Source organism: Thalassophryne amazonica, chromosome 8 (genome assembly GCF_902500255.1).
Source record: "Thalassophryne amazonica chromosome 8, fThaAma1.1, whole genome shotgun sequence".
Classification (NCBI taxonomy): Eukaryota; Metazoa; Chordata; class Actinopteri; order Batrachoidiformes; family Batrachoididae; genus Thalassophryne; species Thalassophryne amazonica.
This window is the reverse complement of record NC_047110.1, coordinates 71,788,088-71,806,408: the sequence shown is the minus strand read 5'-3', so window position 1 is coordinate 71,806,408 and position 18,321 is coordinate 71,788,088. Positions and strand designations below refer to the sequence as shown.

The 18,321-nt window shown below is 39.6% G+C and overlaps 1 protein-coding gene across 1 annotated transcript in view; it reads right to left on the bottom strand.

Moving 5' to 3' along the window:
- Window positions 1-18,321, bottom strand: part of pclob (piccolo presynaptic cytomatrix protein b) — a 175,717-nt gene that overhangs the window by 43,116 nt on the left and 114,280 nt on the right. Inside the window, 6 exon segments of the mRNA XM_034175495.1 lie at window positions 227-468; window positions 572-639; window positions 860-968; window positions 12,679-12,804; window positions 12,886-12,961; window positions 13,032-13,120. Coding sequence (XP_034031386.1) covers window positions 227-468; window positions 572-639; window positions 860-968; window positions 12,679-12,804; window positions 12,886-12,961; window positions 13,032-13,120 — 710 coding nt within the window.

Below are 18,321 nucleotides of genomic sequence, written 5' to 3'. Positions count from 1 at the left end.
CCTGACCATAATCACCCACAACCTCCTGGCTTCACTTTTAATTTTGTGCAGATCTGAAATCAGATCTGAAATCTGAAACCAGATAATTTGGGCATAACTCAGACTCAGAATGATTAATTGATTACATTTAATTGCAATTAGTTTAATGATCAATTAATAATTGATTAATCAATTAAATGTTGCAGCTCAAATTGGAAATGTACCAACAGACAGTAAAATCCATTACCTTTTGTCTCTGTTTCTTGCTTATGGCTGGAGATGCGGGCTGGCCGGGGCTCGGCACGCCACTGGAGGCTGCTGATCCAGTACCAGAGTGGAGGAGGGCAGAGCGTTCCAGTGCAGAGAGGACCCCCAAACTCCCAGGTCCAATCACTGCCCCAGCCATACCAGGAGCCTGCTGTTGGGACACCTTTTGCAGCTCTGCAGCCAATTGCTTCGGATCTACACCAGGAGAACTTTGACCCCCTGCTGACAATTTGCACATTAGCAATTTGTATATTTATACACAATGGGTGCACAGATGCATAGATGCATAAAATGGTCCATGCACATCAAAAATCTTTGCACGTACCAGCTTTAAGCTGGGTATGGTGCTCCAGGGCTTGTGGATGCTCAGGGTCAGACAGCATGTTCAGGTCGCTGGTTGAATCATAAAGGAAAAATTATGAAGCATAATGTACTGTGTATGTCAGTAGCATTAAGAATCGCAGATTTACAATATGTGTCAGTGAAACGTGTTGAATCACTGAATATCAAAGGAGGGATGAGAGAAGGTGATTGTGGGTGTGGATTCAAAGCCAGTGAACATGTGGGAGGTTTTGAGTGGTTAGAGTGGTAAATGTTTGCAGGTGTAACTCACAGTCGCACACAAAGCTCCGCCTCTGCACATGGCTGGCCCACGATGGACTGCACTTCTTCATATGTTTTTCCCATCAAGGGGACTCCGTTCCACTCCAACACCTGCATTCCTGTTGAATCAGAGAAGGAAAAAATACATATCACACATGATTCGGTTTGATACTGCATCCAACATGGGCTCACAGTTAAAGAGATTTTGAGTTTTGGCTCACACTGAGATGAGAATGAGGGGAAAAAACAAAGAAATCCAAGCAAATGAAAGTAATGTTTACTGAAGCCATTTGAAGTTTACTGTCTGACATTTGACTCGAGTGACCTTGACCTTCACCCAAAATATTAATCCCTGGCTGACCTTGCCAGGGCAATTCTGGAATCTGCCTAAGCATGTGCCATTTCTGTCCACATCAGGTAGAATCCAAAATTCGTTGACCTTGACATTTGCAAAAATTATTTTTTAATGGCAATGCCTTCACTGACATCCCACGTTTGACAGGAATCAGCTAAATGACCTGTGAGGAGGAGGCCAAGAAGCAGACTGTAATGGTTGTAGTCCCACTGGAGACAACAACCTGTGTTTCACTGCATGTGAAACACAGAATCCGAGTGCACACAAAGTAAAGGCAACAGCATGCACTAGGAGCAGAAATGCAAAAATAAAAGTACGAGGAGAATAACAACAGAAGAGATATCAGTCAAAGCATGGAACGCATGGTGAATACTAGTACTCTAAAGATGTAGAAACAGAAACAGGCAACCATGACCTTGACCCCAATGGTTGACCTTTGTCAAATTTGACCTTTCTGGGCAATTCCAGAACCCAGTCACATGTGTGCGAACGTCAATGCAAATTGTGACCTTTGCTTGTAATGACCTTGTCTCCAATTATTGACCTTTGGCACATTTGACCTCATCTGAGCAATACTAGAACTCATCTACATATATGGGACACGTGTAGTGGACACTGGAGTGAAAAATCATATTTTTTCATAGTTTTAATTTGTGCGTTGACTTGCATTCACATATCGAGTTCCGTAGAAATTGGCCAAAGGTTCTGAGAGGAGTAGAGGAACAACAAAACACACAAACAAACAGACAACTGTCAAATTCTAGTGTGATTATGAGAGATATAGTATATGAGTGCACAGCAAACTCAAACCCAGAGTCATATGCAATCTCACTTACACAACTGAAATCTGGCCTCCAGATTAGACTTCTGCTTATGACGCGAAGCACCAGCTGTTGTGACAGTAAGGGAATAAATTAATATTTGCACATCCTTCCGTGTGTGCCAGTAATCATTAGAGCTTTCCCTCTCTGTCTGTTCCCAGCTCCGTCTGTATGATTTACCTTATCCTCCCCCACTTTATTCTTATTTGCACCCCCAGCCATGTTCTGCTGCCTTGCTCTTGCAGTCAAGCATAAAAGCTACATTTTTATGATGACAGTTCAGGATGTCCTAGACCACTCTCCCTTTTTTTGCAACTAATCTGAGTTGCTATGAACATAAAGCTCAGTCTGACCTTTTCTGTTTTGGTATTTCAAGAGAAAAATATGATATAGAAATAATGAATAATATTATTCAGATGAGAATGACAGTTTAGAAATGCAAAATGCACTGTGTGATAAATTGGGTGGACATTTATGTGTAATCATGAATTTGGGGGACTGTTTCATATCATAGATAAAATGTAATGATTTGTTCTTGCTCTACTCCAGCCATAAACAGTCCCTCCATTTTCAGATGCCATAAGTACTTGGACAAGCTAAATATAAGGATTCTGATTAATGCAAGTGATCACTTCCACAGTCACTTTTCTTTAGACAATTTAGCAGATGGAAGCATGAACATTTCCAAATCACTGACTATTAATTTACATCAATCATGAAGAAATTTCATTTCAACTCAGTTGTGGTGGTGTACAGAGGCAAATTTATATCACTGTTTAATTACTTATGGAGTTGACTGTATCTGACCCATTTCCTCCATGGATGGCAGTGGGCAAAGTGATTGCATCTGTTTTTGAGATATAAACTGCAGTGTTTTGGGGCTGCCTTCTCAAGTGCTAAACCAAAAACAGAGTATATACATACCATATTGCTGTACACTCTAAACATGGAGTTAGTGTCCATAGAATTGAAACAGCATGAAAAAAATGGGTTTTTTTGTTTGTTTGTTTTGTTTTTTGATGCGCACATTTTAGTAAGTTGATAATGTATTACAATATGTTGATCAAAAATTGCTCATGGTTTAAAAAGAAAAAAAAAAGGAAAAAAAAGAAAGAAAAGGTTTGACATAGATTGACAATAGTTTTAACATGAACAGCAGTGGTGGGCACAGATAACCAAAAAATTAACTTCAATAACAGATAATCAGATAACTGAAAAGTTATCTCCAATAAAGCTAAAACAATAAACCACCCAAAAACGTATTGGAAGTTACAGATAATCAGATAACTGAAAAGTTATCTCCAATAAAGCTAAAACAATAAACCACCCAAAAACGTATTGGAAGTTACAGATAATCAGATAACTGAAAAGTTATCTCCAATAAAGCTAAAACAATAAACCACCCAAAAACGTATTGGAAGTTACAGATAATCAGATAACTGAAAAGTTATCTCCAATAAAGCTAAAACAATAAACCACCCAAAAACGTATTGGAAGTTACAGATAACTGATAAATTCCAGTATTATCTCCGGTACACTTGCAACTACTAAACAAGCTGATTTTGAGTTTTAACACAACAATTGCTTTTGTAAGCATCAAAAGCAACAGCAGGCCCAAGCAATGAGTGAGCACTTCTGTCTTTGAGCACCCTGCTGGAACCTTCTGTTTACTACATGGCTTCCAGCACAGAGACCACTGGGCAGAGCCGTAAAACTCAACTTTCTACCCGATCACAGTGCTGCCGTCAGGCTGAGGTCTTGGAAAACAAAGCAGTGCTGAGTTATGGTTTGGTGTATAAATAAAGTGAATACTGATAGAATAACTCAATTAATGTCAATTCTGTCATTTGTGCAAAGTTAAGATATACGAGGTCTGTCAATAAAGTATAGGTCCTTTTTATTTTTTTCAAAAACGATATGGATTTCATTCATATGTTTTTACATCAGACATGCTTGAACCCTCGTGCGCATGCGTGAGTTTTTCCACGCCTGTCGGTGACGTCATTCGCCTGTGAGCACTCCTTGTGGGAGGAGTCGTCCAGCCCCTCGTCGGAATTCCTTTGTCTGAGAAGTTGCTGAGAGACTGGCGCTTTGTTTGATCAAAATTTTTTCTAAACCTGTGAGACACATCGAAGTGGACACAGTTCGAAAAATTAAGCTGGTTTTCAGTGAAAATTTTAACGGCTGATGAGAGATTTTGAGGTGATACTGTCGCTTTAAGGACTTCCCACGGAGCGAGACGTCGTGCAGCACTCCGAGGCGCCATCATCAGCCTGTTTCAAGCTGAAAACCTCCACATTTCAGGCTCTATTGATACAGGACGTCGTGAGAGAACAGAGAAGTTTCAGAAGAAGTCGGTTTCAGCATTTTATCTGGATATTCCACTGTTAAAGGAGATTTTTTTAATGAAAGACGTGCGGACGGATTGCAGCGTCGGCTCGCAGCCGCCGCGACGCTCCGCCACAGGAAAAACACCTCCGTTGGAAGCCTTAAGGACAAGTTGGAACATGTCCAGCTGTTAAACAATTTCTCATATACTCACTCCACTGAAAGCCATCAAAAGCCGCCTGGATTTTACAAATGGTTATCAACACGGAGGTGTTTTTCCTGTGCCGCCGCACTGCGCCGGCTGCGTCCCGACGCGCGGACCCGTCCGCACGTCTTTCATTAAAAAAATCTCCTTTAACAGTGGAATATCCGGATAAAATGCTGAAACCGACTTCTTCTGAAACTTCTCTGTTCTCTCACGATGTCCTGGATCAATAGAGCCTGAAATGTGGAGGTTTTCAGCTTGAAACAGGCTGACGACGGCGCCTGAGAGCGCTGCGCGACGTCTCGCACCGTGGGAAGTCCTTAAAGCGACAGTATCACCTCAAAATCTCTCATCAGCCGTTAAAATTTTCACTGAAAACCAGCTTAATTTTTTGAACCGTGTCCACTTCGATGTGTCTCACAGGTTTAGAAAAAATTTTGATCAAACAAAGCGCCAGTCTCTCAGCAACTTCTCAGACAAAGGAATTCCGACGAGGGGCTGGACGACTCCTCCCACAAGGAGTGCTCACAGGCGAATGACGTCACCGACAGGCGTGGAAAAACTCACGCATGCGCACGAGGGTTCAAGCATGTCTGACGTAAAAACATATGAATGAAATCCATATAGTTTTTGAAAAAAATAAAAAGGACCTATACTTTATTGACAGCCCTCGTATAGCTTTTAATGTTGAATAATGCACTAATTCTGAAGTTTTGTAACAAACACAGACAGATGGCATTCTGGGTAAAATGTGCCTCTGCTCACTGATTGATTCATTCACAATGTTACATACATTACGTAACGTTAATGTGAGGTGTGTCGTGTGCTGGTGTTTACAGATAAATGTGCTTTTTTAAAATATGCCATTTTTTATTTGTAAAAATAAAAAGGCATTTTCAAAGAAAAAAAAAGCCAAGTTGTAATTAGATAACCGTCTGATATAACCGGTGTCAAAATAAATAGAACACTGCCATGATCTACTGGTGCCAGTGCAACTTTTGGCAATTTTTCAGCTGATTTTTCATTTGTGCGAGAATTTTTTGGATCGCACCGAGTTTCAGGTTAATCGCGCGTCCTGCATCGTTTAGTATACATGGAGTAACGAGCTGCGTTTAACATCTCAGGACCACCTCTTGCACTGTGCCTGTGCAAACACTGCAGACCTGTCTTGTAATGTTTTTTTTTTGTTTTGTTTTGTTTTGAAACTTTGATGTCTCTCTCATCAAGAGTTTTTGTAAATTAAGTTTGAAAAAAAAGCTTCTTATGTTTTGCTTCTGGAAACACGAGTCAAACGTGTGGTTTTTGAACGTACAATGTGTGAGAGAACATAAATCGGGCGCTCTGAACTTATACACCATGCGGTTCTCTGGTACAGTGTCTGCCCAGCTTCAGTCTGAATACTGCCATGAACACTACTGGCCAGTAGATGGCAGTAGAGACCTTGAAAACTTGCAAACACAAATTTCCAGATAATCTGTGTTGCTACTTGCTATATTTAAGATGCGTGGAAAAGCAAACACAAAAACAACGTCTATAAACCCAGAGAATATATTCACAAGAGTTTTAGGCACTAGAGTTTAATGCTGTTGTCCTGATCAGAGTGTCTCAAATGCATTCTCCTGTCATGAACGTACTGAGATTACCCTATCACCCATAATGCACCTGGACACATTATGCCCACACTAAAACCTTAAAAATTTGCATATTACTTTAAAAGTAAAACATATATCTGATATTTTCACTTTATAAAACTTCAGAAGTGACATTAATTTAAATAACTTGTCAGAAATAAGCTTGGATAAATTTCAACCATAAGTTAAAAATGTATGCCTCTGGATGACTGGGTGATATTGGCTGCATTATCAGTATAGGGTTTTTGTTTGGTTGTTGTTGTTGTTGTTGTTGTTGCTGCTGCTGCTGCTGCTGCTGCTGCTGCTGCTGCTGCTGCTGCTGTTGTTGCTGTTGCTGCTGCTGTTGTTGCTGTTGCTGTGGCCAGTTCTCATTTGCCTGCAGAGGATAGAGTGGTTTCTTCTACTGTGGAAGCAGCTCTTCTCTATTTGCAGAGGAGAGAACTACACATTTGTTCACCTTTGTTTACCACATTAACGGTCTAAAAATTACCGGACAAAAATTATCGGAAGATAATTAGTCCGATAATGGTTTTCAAAGTTATCTGAGAAGATAATCTGATAATGGAAACTTTATCTTCGATATTTATGGGATTATCGGAACTGTGCCCACCACTGATGAACAGCTTCACACTCTAGGTGATGAGTGTGAAGTTGGAAACTGAAGGGGTGATGATGAATATCATCAATGCATATGTCCCACAGGTAGATTGCAAGATGAAAGAGAAAGATTTTTGGAGTGAGTTAGATGAGGTGATGAAGAGTGTGCCCAAGCATGAAAGAGTGGTGATAGGAGCAGACTTTAATGTGCATGTTGGTAAAAGGAACAGGGGTGATGAGGAAGTAACAGGTAGATATTGTATCATCATAAATGTGGAAGGAGAGATGGTAGTTGATTTTGCAAAAAGGATGGAAATGGCTATGGTGAATACCTAATTTAAGAAAAGGGAGAAGCACAGAGTGACATATAAGAGTGGCGAAAGGTGCACACAGGTTCACTACTCTTTGAAGGAGATGTAAGCTAAAAGAAATTGAAGACAGTAAGGTACTGGCAGGAGAGTGTAGCTAGACAGCATATGATGGTAGTAGGATGACATTAGAAGTAAAGAAGACGAGAAGAGTGAGAGCTCAACAAAGGATCAAATGGTAGAAGCTGAAGGAGGAAGACTATGTGAAATTCAGTGAGCAGGTGAGAGAGGCACTGGATGGAGGGGAAGCAATTTTGAACAACTCGAAAAGTACTGCAGATGTGGTGAGACAAGGAGACTTGGTAATGGAACAAAGATGTCCAGGAAAGCACAAGGAGAACAAAAGAGAATTAGGATAGTCAGAGAGATGAAGGAAGTAGACAGGAGTACAAGGAGATGTGACGTAAGGTGAAAAGAGAAGTGGCAAAAGCTAAGAAAAAAGGCATATTGTGAGCTATACAATAAGTTGAATAGTAAGGAAGGAGAAAAGGACTTGTACCGCTCAGGTGAGATGGTGGGACGGTTTGGAGACAAAGTCAGAGAAACAAGATTAAGATGGTTTGGACATGTGCAGAGGAGGAACCAGGGTATATCTGCAGAGGTGGGCACTAGAGGTGGCGGATCGATCCTAATATCAATAATATCGATACCAAGGCTGGTATTGGTATTGAATGATCCTCGTGTAAAAAGATCGATACTCAAGCTTTTTTTCTCTCCCGCACACACTGACTGCTGCACACGAAGATTCATCAAAGTCTACTCTCTGTCTGTAAGAGCAGCGCTGTGCTGTGTCACACAACACGGAGCAGCGCACCCTCCCCTCTCTGGTCTTTTGTTATTGCGCCGTCATGTGGCTCAGCCAACAGTCATACAGGTAGGCTCAGCCTGGCCCACCCACTCAGTGCTCTCCTCGAGTCAACACGTGACACTGTGAACATGATATTGTTAAAAAAACAAAAAACAAACCTCTAATCCTTTGTTCTCAACAGGGGGACAGGTAAACGTATTCTTTCTTTATTTATACTTTCTTTATTTAATTTTCACTTATTGTTTTTATTTTGTTTAAAGCCAGAAGTGCAGAGATAGGAGGAAATTCCTTATTTTTTGTATTATTTTATTGTATTGCTCGACTTGAGAAAAAAAAAAAAGAACAAGTTTGAAACTGTTTACAATATTTGTTGTGGTGTGTTAGTTTTTCTCTGTTGTGGTTTGTCAGCTCTCTAACCTCAGAAGATTGTTTTAATTTGCTTTAATTTCTATTTTTGTTACACTCTTTATTTAAGAAACAATGTAGAGAAGTGCACTGAAGGGAAGAAATTCCTTATTTTTTATTATTTTATTGTATTGTTTGACTTGAAAAACAGAATACGTTTGAAGCTGTTTACAGTATTTGTGGTGTGTTAATTTTGTTGTATTGTTATTGTCAGCCCTCTACCTCAGGAGATTTGTTTTAAGTTGTGTTGAGTGATATTTTTTTTTAACAAAAATGTTGATTGTGATAATAAAGTATTTTGTTGTCACGTATAATGTTTGGCGAAATTCTATCCTAGTTCTTTTGAATCCTTTGGATCTATGAAGCTTAAATATGAAAAATTATCGGTATCAGTATTGATATCAGCGATACTGGGCCTGTATTTACTTGGTATCGGATCAATACCAAAATTCCCGGTATCGCCCACCTCTAGTGGGCACAATTCCACTAACCGCTAATTATCGAAGATAATGTTTTCATTATCGGATTAACTTTTCAGATAACTTTGAAAATCATCATCAAACGAATTATCTTCCAATAAGTTTTGGTCTGATAATTTTTTGACCGCTAACATTTTTGCAGACATAGCTTTTTATAGTAGATGCACAGTTCTATCTTCCACAGACAGAGAAGAGCTAGTTCTAGAAGAAACCACTTTATACTCTGCAGGCAAAGGAGGTCATAAAAAAAGAAAAAAGCTCATTTCTTTTGACCCCATACTGACACACTGGCAATATCACCCAAGTCATCCAGAGGCATACAGTTTTAACTTAGGGTTAAAATTTTAACCAAAGTAATTTCGGACAAGTTATTTAAATTAACGTCACGTCTGAAGTTTTAGAAAGTGAAAATATCAGATATGTTTTAATTTTAAAGTACTGCACTAATTTTGAAGGTTTTATTGTGGACATGCAGCTGTGCCCAGTGCATTATGGGTATTCATGACAGAAGAAATGCATTTGAGATGCTCTGATCAGGTTCCGCACGGACAATAGCATTAAACTCTTTGTATATTGTGCCTAAAACTCTCGTGAATATATTTTCTGGGTTATAGACGTTGTTATTGTGTTTGTTTTATGTAGAAATGCCAGAAGAAACCCAGGTTGCTTCTCCAAAAGCCGAAAAGTCTATTATATTGTGATTCACGCCGTGTGATAAACCAGCGTCAAAATACGTAGAACACCGCCATCTACTGGCGACCGGTTATATCACAGTGTTGCCAACTGCAGGATTTTAAAATTATCTGTAGGTTTCCAAAACCTGAGAGACCACACACGTGGAGATAAAAACAATCATAGATCTGACAGGTTTAGTTGTACAGTCTGTGGTGTCAGCCACATGGTAAAAACAACAGACACAAACAGATTTCACACACGAACATTCCCAGGTCAAACACCTCGCTTTCTGATTAGCTGCATGTTCATTTAGCTCCTCATGTACTTCTGAGCAGATCAGAGCGCTGTTACAAACCACACACGGCAGGAATATCTGATAAGATTATATTTAGCGTCATCATGATTGCCGGGGAGTCCTTAAGATTGTCGGAAGGGGAAGATCGGGTACAATATCAGCCTAATTATCTTGCCATGTGAACCAGACTTGATGTTATGACGCCTCACAGAGCGACTGATTTATTCGCTGTTTTGACACCACATGGAGCTGCTAACCGATCAGATGTTATGACACCACATGGAGCAACTGATTGATTCGTTTTGACACCGCACAGAGCCGCTAAATGATCAGATGTTATGACACCACACAGAGTGACTGATGGATTCATTCTGTTATGACACCACACGGAGCCGCTGATCGATGAGTTATTGACATCACACCACAAAGTTCAACGACCAAAATACCAACATTCTGGGTGCAATGAACATGTTTTCACTATTATTTGATTTCTTTGTGTGACTGACATCATTATTCAAGCATTCAAACAGTGATTCCTATCACCACACAACTCCAACCACACACGAGAAAGTTTTTTGACCGTTCTTGTTATTGAAAGAAACCTTGTCTCCCTAACCGGATAGAGTTGTGATGTCATCACGCATGCACTTAGGCGCTGTCTTGCGGGATCTTGAAAATTTCTTTCTTTTTTTTATACAAATAAAAAAAATGACATATTTTACAAAAGCACATTTATTTGTAAACACCAACGCGTTGATTCACTTGTGTTGATTTTTACATAGAATGAATGAATCAACCAATCAGTATGAGCGGAGGCTTATTTACCCATAATCCCTTTGGGGATCTGTGTGTTAATGTTCAAATCTTCAGAATTAGTGCATTATTTGAAAATTAACAGATATGTGTTATATATCGCTTAGTACATTTTACATTAATGTAGTTATTCTATCCAGAATAATTTTATTTTTAAAGCAAAACCATAATTCAAACCTGCTTTCAATTTCAAGACCTCTGCCTCATCACTGGACCACTGTACTATGTTAAGGTAAATGAGTGCTGGCTCATTTGCTGTTTGGGTTTGTGATCACCTTTGATTCTCTGAGGCTTTGGTGGTGTTTAAACTCAAACTCAGCTTCTTAGTAGCTAAGAGAGTATGGGAGGCAAAATTGAAAGTTATCAGTTATCTGTAGCTTCCGGTATGTTTTTAGGTATTTTATCGGTTTAGCGTTAAAAAAGATAACTTTTCAGTTAGCTGATTACCAGTTATCAAAGCTAACTTTTGGTTAGCTGTGCCCACCATTGTATATAGGGAGAAAGATGCTGAGGATGGAGGCAAAAGAGGAGGTTTATGGATGTGCTGAGGGAGGACATGCAAGTGCAGAGGAAGATACAGAGCACAGGGTGAGATAGAAGTGATTGATACTGCAGTGGTGATGACATTTTTGGCAGTCAGGGTGAAAACTGCGATGTCAAGGGAGTGCAAAGTAACAATGATGAAACTGTCTCAACTCACAAAGGATCATGGGTATGAACTTTTTAGCCGATACTTGTATAGAGCCCTTTTCACATTGTATTGGTCTTACCACCCGCCTCATTTTGGCTTGTCAGTATCTCACAAAAAGTGAAATTTCCCATCAATGGGATATACAGGCTATATGTGCTGCTATCACAACATCCTTTATGTGATAGCAGCATTATGTCAGCCCCTCTTGGTGGAGTCACCACAGTGATAAGTATCCTCAAGTTATCAAAGTTACCATATTGTGCATGTAAACATGTAAGGTATCCTTTTCCATGAGCAGCAATATATTTTCATGACAAAAAAGATTAGTACAGTTGTGAAGTTTGCTTTGAGACTACTGTTGGAGTTGCATTCGGTAATTGTGGATTTACAGAACACATATGTTGGCTGTTACAACATATGATGATAAGAGTTGTGGTACTGTATGACAAAGTCAGGAATAACATATAAGTATGTGAGGGTGGTGCAGGGTATAGATGAGGACAGTGTGTGACTGTATGATGTGCAGTAGTAATGACAAATGTGTTCAAATTGAAGGTGGTATTGTATCAATGAACAGGTGTAATCTGTTTCTTGTTTGCAATGAAAATGGACAAGTTACCAGAAGAGATCGTCACCTTGGACAACTATGTTTGCAGATGATTTTGTGATATCTTGTTATTGCAGGGAACAAGATGTGATCTTAGAGTGATGGAGGTATGCACTGGAGAGAAGGGGAATGAAGGTTACTTTGAGCAAGTGAATGTGAGTGTGGTGGAATGGTGCAATAGCAAGGATTATAGAGGTGGTTATGGTGGAAGAGTTTAAACACTCTGAGCCAACTGTTCAAAGCCATGGAGAGTGTGGTAGAGAGTTGAAGAAGAGAGTCCAGGCAGGGTGGAGGAGTTTGTAAAGAGTGTCAGGAGTAATTTGTGATAGAAGGATGGCACTAACAAAAAGACAGGAGGATTAGGAATGATGACAACATATATCAGATGATACCATAATAGGGTGACAAACACAAGATTGAGATTGTTTGGGCGTGTTTAGAGGAGGGCCGCAGGGTATATTCCAAATAAGACTTAGGCAGGAGATAAATGATCTGCTGTGGAAACCTAACGGGAACAGTTAAATGATGAAGAAGACCTGTAAGCTACTTCCCTGCTGGAAGACTGATTATTTCAGAAGCCTGCTCATCTAATAATTTAATCTACAAATTGACAATGGGTTATGAAACAATCTCAAAGCTAATTATTGTGTTTGTGTGTCTACAGATCTAAATATAGCTCAATGACTAATGCAACCCAGTGCTGTCAAATACTGACAGTGGACCAGGACCAGATAAGCACTCATTTCCTTACCTTCAACAATCAGTCCTGTTTGTTCTGCCACACCACCGGGAATCACTTTGGCAATGTAGGCTCCAATCTCTCCACGGCCACCTGGAATATCCTTTCCACCCACCACACGGATCCCAAGACCATTCCCTAAAGGAACGTGCCCAAAGTTAGCAAAGTCAGAAACGCAGTTTGAGCAGAATCCTCTATGGTGCCAGGTTTGCCTCATACCTGAAACACTGGTGTCCACTGGGTCTCTCTTCAGTTTGACTCGAGTGTTCGGGAAGGCATAAGGGACCAATTTCATCTGAGGAAATTTTTCAAGATTTTTTTACTCTTAGCATGAAGAACAAAGTGTAAGATTATCAATGTCTCACCTGTCTCCTGTCTGTCATTCTTCTGCTTTGTAGGTGCTCTTCCCTCGGCTTATCAAACCAGTCACTATCTTCTCTCCTCAGATGATAAGCTAGGAAAGAAAAGGTATTTCTTGAAAACCTTGTACCAGCAGATGTACATATTACACCAATAGCACGAAAAGCTCTGCTTTTAAAGATTTTAAAAATGGACTGAGATGAACCTTGTTATCAAGCTTTAGAGACAAAGTTGCTAGTGCACAGAATAGTACTTTAAGACATCCATCTCGTGTTCAGTCAGGTACAGAAAGATCTGTGATCTGTCCTCTCCAGATACATGAAAGCAAATAACTCAAGCTTTTGTTCCACCATATCCACACTGCCTGTAAAATCCAAGGTTCACTGCAAACACTGAATGAAGGATGAATGGTTTATCTAAAGCATTTAATTGGTTTGCCATGCTGCTGATAACATGCATTGTTCCCACTCTGAATGCAAGGGAGCTTTTTTTGTTTCGTATTTTAAGACACTGTGACCCATCAGTGTGCTTCTTATCTCTATGGTTTGTAGCATGAAGTGATTAAGAGTCCACAGCTCCTATTGGATGGAATGGTTGTCCATTGCAGGTTAGAAGCATTTTCGAAAAAAAGATTTGAAATTTGGCAGTTTACCAGAAATTCCATGGGAGACTCAAAGCTAGATTTAATCAATTTTGTTGTTACAAAGTCATTCTCTGTTCCACTCTGTCATGGAGCTGTGCCTGGTGATGCAGCAAACAAATGTACACCAGCATGCACAGTTCCTACAATTCCAGCCACAGAAGCTAGAAATCCTTCAGACTTGTCATGGTGTTATGGTGGCTTTCCTCACTAGTCGTCGTGGGTGTCATGGTGGCTTCCGTCATTAGTCTTCTTGCACAGTCATTCAGTTTATAAAAACTGCCCACTTCAGACAGATTTATCATCCTGAACCATGCTGTTTATACTTCTTAAGAACTGATGTAACTGAAATGCATACTCAATGACTTTGATTTTTTTATGAATCAATCACCTGACTTGTATAAAGAAAAGAAATTGTTAAAGTGACAATACAGTTGCATTATGCTAAAAACTGCATGTTCATGCATTCCATTACTTCTCTTTGGATATTTTGTGTAGTTATGTCATGTTGGCAACATTTGGTGATGTATAAATTCCAAAAGTTGTGAAATAGTAATTTTAATATAACAAACTCTGAATACACAAGTGCATCTCAAAAGATTTGAATATTATGAAAAAGCTCAATATTTTTGTCAGTTATTTAAGAAAGTGAAAATTGTGCATTTTCTGTATTTTGGATCTGCAGGCTATAATTATAAATATAACACGATGCTAAAATACCCTTGGCCATATGAGTATTGTGTTCTTTATCATTTGAGGTTGTATAATTAATTATTAAGATCCATCCATCCATCCATTTTCTTCCGCTTTATCCGGAGTCGGGTAGCGGGGGCAGCAGCTCAAGCAAAGCCGCCCAGACCTCCCGATCCACACACACCTCCCCCAGCTCCTCTGGGGGAACCCCAAGGCGTTCTCAAGCCAGCTGAGAGATGTAATCCTTCCAGCATGTCCTGGGTCTTCCCCGGGGCCTCCTCCCAATGGGACGTGCCCGGAACACCTCTCCAGCGAGGCGTCCAGGGGGCATCTGGAAAAGATGCCCGAGCCACCTCAACTGACTCCTTTCGACATGGAGGAGCAGTGGCTCGACTCCGAGCTCCTCCCGAGTGACCGAGCTCCTCACCCTATCTCTAAGGGAGCGCCCAGCCACCCTGCGGAGGAAACTCATCTCGGCTGCTTGTACCCGCGATCTCGTTCTTTCGGCCATGAGCCAAATCTCATGACCATAGGTGAGGATCGGAACGTAGATCGATCGGTAAATCGAGAGCTTTGCCCCCCTACTCAGCTCTCTCTTCACCACCTTATTAAGATCCTATTGTCTTAACGTACAATTTGTCCATGTTCAAATCAAATCATCATTTGTTCATGTTGTGCATATCAAGGAATATTTGTGGATCACCATCTGAGCATTTGCAGTTATTAATGAGACAAATTTAACTCCTTAGAAAGTTAGCTTGCATGCTAAGTTTTGCTAACTTAAAGCTAATGTCCACAAAATGTCTTGTAAATGACTCCAGAGGTGTTATTAGTTTACAAAAGCAGCATTTTCAGTTTTGGAAGTGTTTATGTCTCGCTTGCTTTTACATAATATATCAGAAACAAAGCTGTTAGAAAGTAACTGCATCAGGAAGTGACATCACCATGCTAACCTTGGCAAAATGTCTTGTAAATAAGTTCATAGGTGTTATTGGGTTCCAAAAACAGCAGTTTCAGTTTTACAAGTGTTTATTTCTCACTAGCTTTTATGTAATATATGAGAAACATGTATATAAACACACAAAACAAAGCAGTTTGAAAAGACCAGCGACTGACATCACAGTGCAGCTTTACACTGATTGGCTGTCACCTGTGTCACTCAAAAACAAAATGGACCGAATTGAAACAGAATGTTATCCATCTTTGAACTTGTCCAAGGTCTGTGTCCCAAAAATGTTCCCTGTGAAATTCAAGAGTCTGGCAGTAATAGGACTGGACTTATGCTGAGCACAGACAGACGGACAGACGAAAAGCCTTTGCAATACCCAATGGCCATATTTGATGGCCTCAGATAAAAATTAAAATGAAAATAAAAAAATGCTTCAAACATTTTGGTTTAAATGTAATGAATTAAGGACCCTTGGCCAAGGTCCTTAATCCCCTAGTTGTTCCCGGTGTGTAGTGAGTACCTTGTATGGCAGCACCCTCACATCGAGGTGAATGTGAGGCATTATTTGTAAAGTGCTTTTAGTGTCTGATGCAGATGGAAAAGTACTATATAAATGCAGTCCATTTACCATTCCACTTTCTGAAATACCTGACAAAAAATATTGAACTTTTTTATGCTATTCTATTTTACTATTATCTATACATATAGATATAACTTCCACCAAAGAAGTTATGTTTTTATTAGCATTAAAGAAATACGTTTTTTGTATTTGAAATTTTTTTTTAACATTATTATTTATTTCTCAGTAAACGGTACATTCATTTATGAATATCATACACAATTATTGTGATAATATGTATGAATGTGAAACATTTAGTGTAGAATCAAATTCATTTTCATTAGGCTGAACTTTAGTCATATAGTAGCAAAACACAGCTGGAAACAAGAGAGTATTGGCCTTGGTGGTGGTCTGTACTCTCTGAATGCCCTTCTAGGCTATGTGAATGTGACTGGGTAGTGTTGCTGCATCCTACAACTATAAATACCATCAAAGTTTGTTATACAGTATACTGAATGTCAACACTTGGATTTCATGTGTACCACTTTCACCAAATCTTTACTTTAAACAAATCTGACTACACTTTCACCACTTGAAAGATAATTTATCCTCGTTGAGAGAGCACTATAAATGTGAGATGTGAAGATATCACTCTGGTGTGCATGACAATGGACTGTTACTCAATATAGAAAGTAGATTGATTTAGAATTACATGAGATTATTCTCAAGTATTAATTAAAAGGTGAGCTCTTAAATTGGCAGACCAGAGCAACATCGGCCTTCAATACTGCACCAAAAAATAGACAGCCATTTAGTATGCATTGAATATTAATGTAGACATATTTTCGTGGTAACACTTATGCATGGTCATACAAAATGCATGTGCTTTACTGCAAACGTACATGAACATGAATACTGGAAATGGACCTGATATGCAGAACCACTGCGATATGCAGCCATTCTAAAATGATGAATACTTTAACTGAAATCACTACAGTATATGACACATTTACAAACTACCTGGTGCCACTGAGATGAGATTCATTCCAAAATGGATCTGATATGTTGGCTACTGGTCGGCTACCTGCTAATGGACATGTATTGCGTACCACTGAGATGTGGGTCATTCCAGGGGTCTATTCCAGAAAGCAAGTATAACAAACTCTCTGCCTAACCCTGATCTCTGAGATGACAGATCATGAGATGGGAAAGGCCAGAGTTTTCACTTCTAGAGAAGCTGAAAGTTCAAATTGTTAATTCTGAGACTTGCACATGTATGATGATAATAGAAAGACATCATCAATATAGCTCTGATACTATGATTCATTTTGGAATCCAAAAAGGTCATTCTACTGGACCCTTCTTGAGTTAGAAGTTCTATTATGTGCTTCTGAACACATTTTTCGGGCAAAAAAAAAAGCAGTAACACTGCAGAATATATATACACACACACAGAGGTGTAAAACTCTGGCTTCAGAAAGTAAAAACCCTCCCATTAGTACAGCAGGTAACTGTAAGAATAGTTCAAATCTGGTTACAAGCACGAAAATTAGACTGTGTATACCTTTTGGTACATATTGTCGAAAAATAACTTTAGCCATTTGAATTTTCAATAGGGGGCCAAGTAGGGGTCAATTTAAAAATTGCACAGGTGACAAATTAAAAAAAAAAAAGTTCCAATCATATTGAAAGTGATACCACATTATGTGTCTGATGATAATGATTCCAGAAAGGTATAGTTTGGACTATCTGTGACTGAATGTTCTGGAGTTATTGGGTAAAAACAACAAGACTGGTGACAAAGGTCAGTTTCAGTTTGTACAGGGGTCAAAAGTTAAAGTTGCTCCAGTTTTGGTAAAACGTGGTACAAATTATTGGTTGAACTAATAGGATTAACAAATGGAATAGTTCTGTGTTGAATGTTTGGTCTCCAAAGTAAAGGTCAAACAATGTTGACATCCATTGGATTCTATGACGTGTGACATATGAGGTCTGTTAGAAAACTATCCGACCTTTTTATTTTTTGCAAAAACTATATGGATTTGAATCATGTGTGATTGCATCAGCCAAGCTTGAACCTTCGTGCGCATGCGTGAATTTTTTCACGCCTGTCGGTTGCGTCATTCGCCTGTGAGCATGCCTTGTGGGAGGAGTGGTCCAGCCCCCTCGTCGGATTTTCATTGTCAGGAAATTGGCTGATCGACTGCCGCTTTGCTTCATCAAAATTTTTTCAGAAAGTGTGAGAGACAGCCAAGTGGAAACCATTTGGAAAATTCAGATGGCTTTCGGTGAAGATCTTATGGGGATCACACAGATTAAGGACAATTACAACTGGATTAAAGACGGCCCACAGCGGCGGATGGCGCGCCGCGCACCGAGCGGCGATCGACAGGCTCAAACAACCAGATCATTTCCAAAGTGAACGCTTTGTTGATCCGGGACGTCGTCTGACTA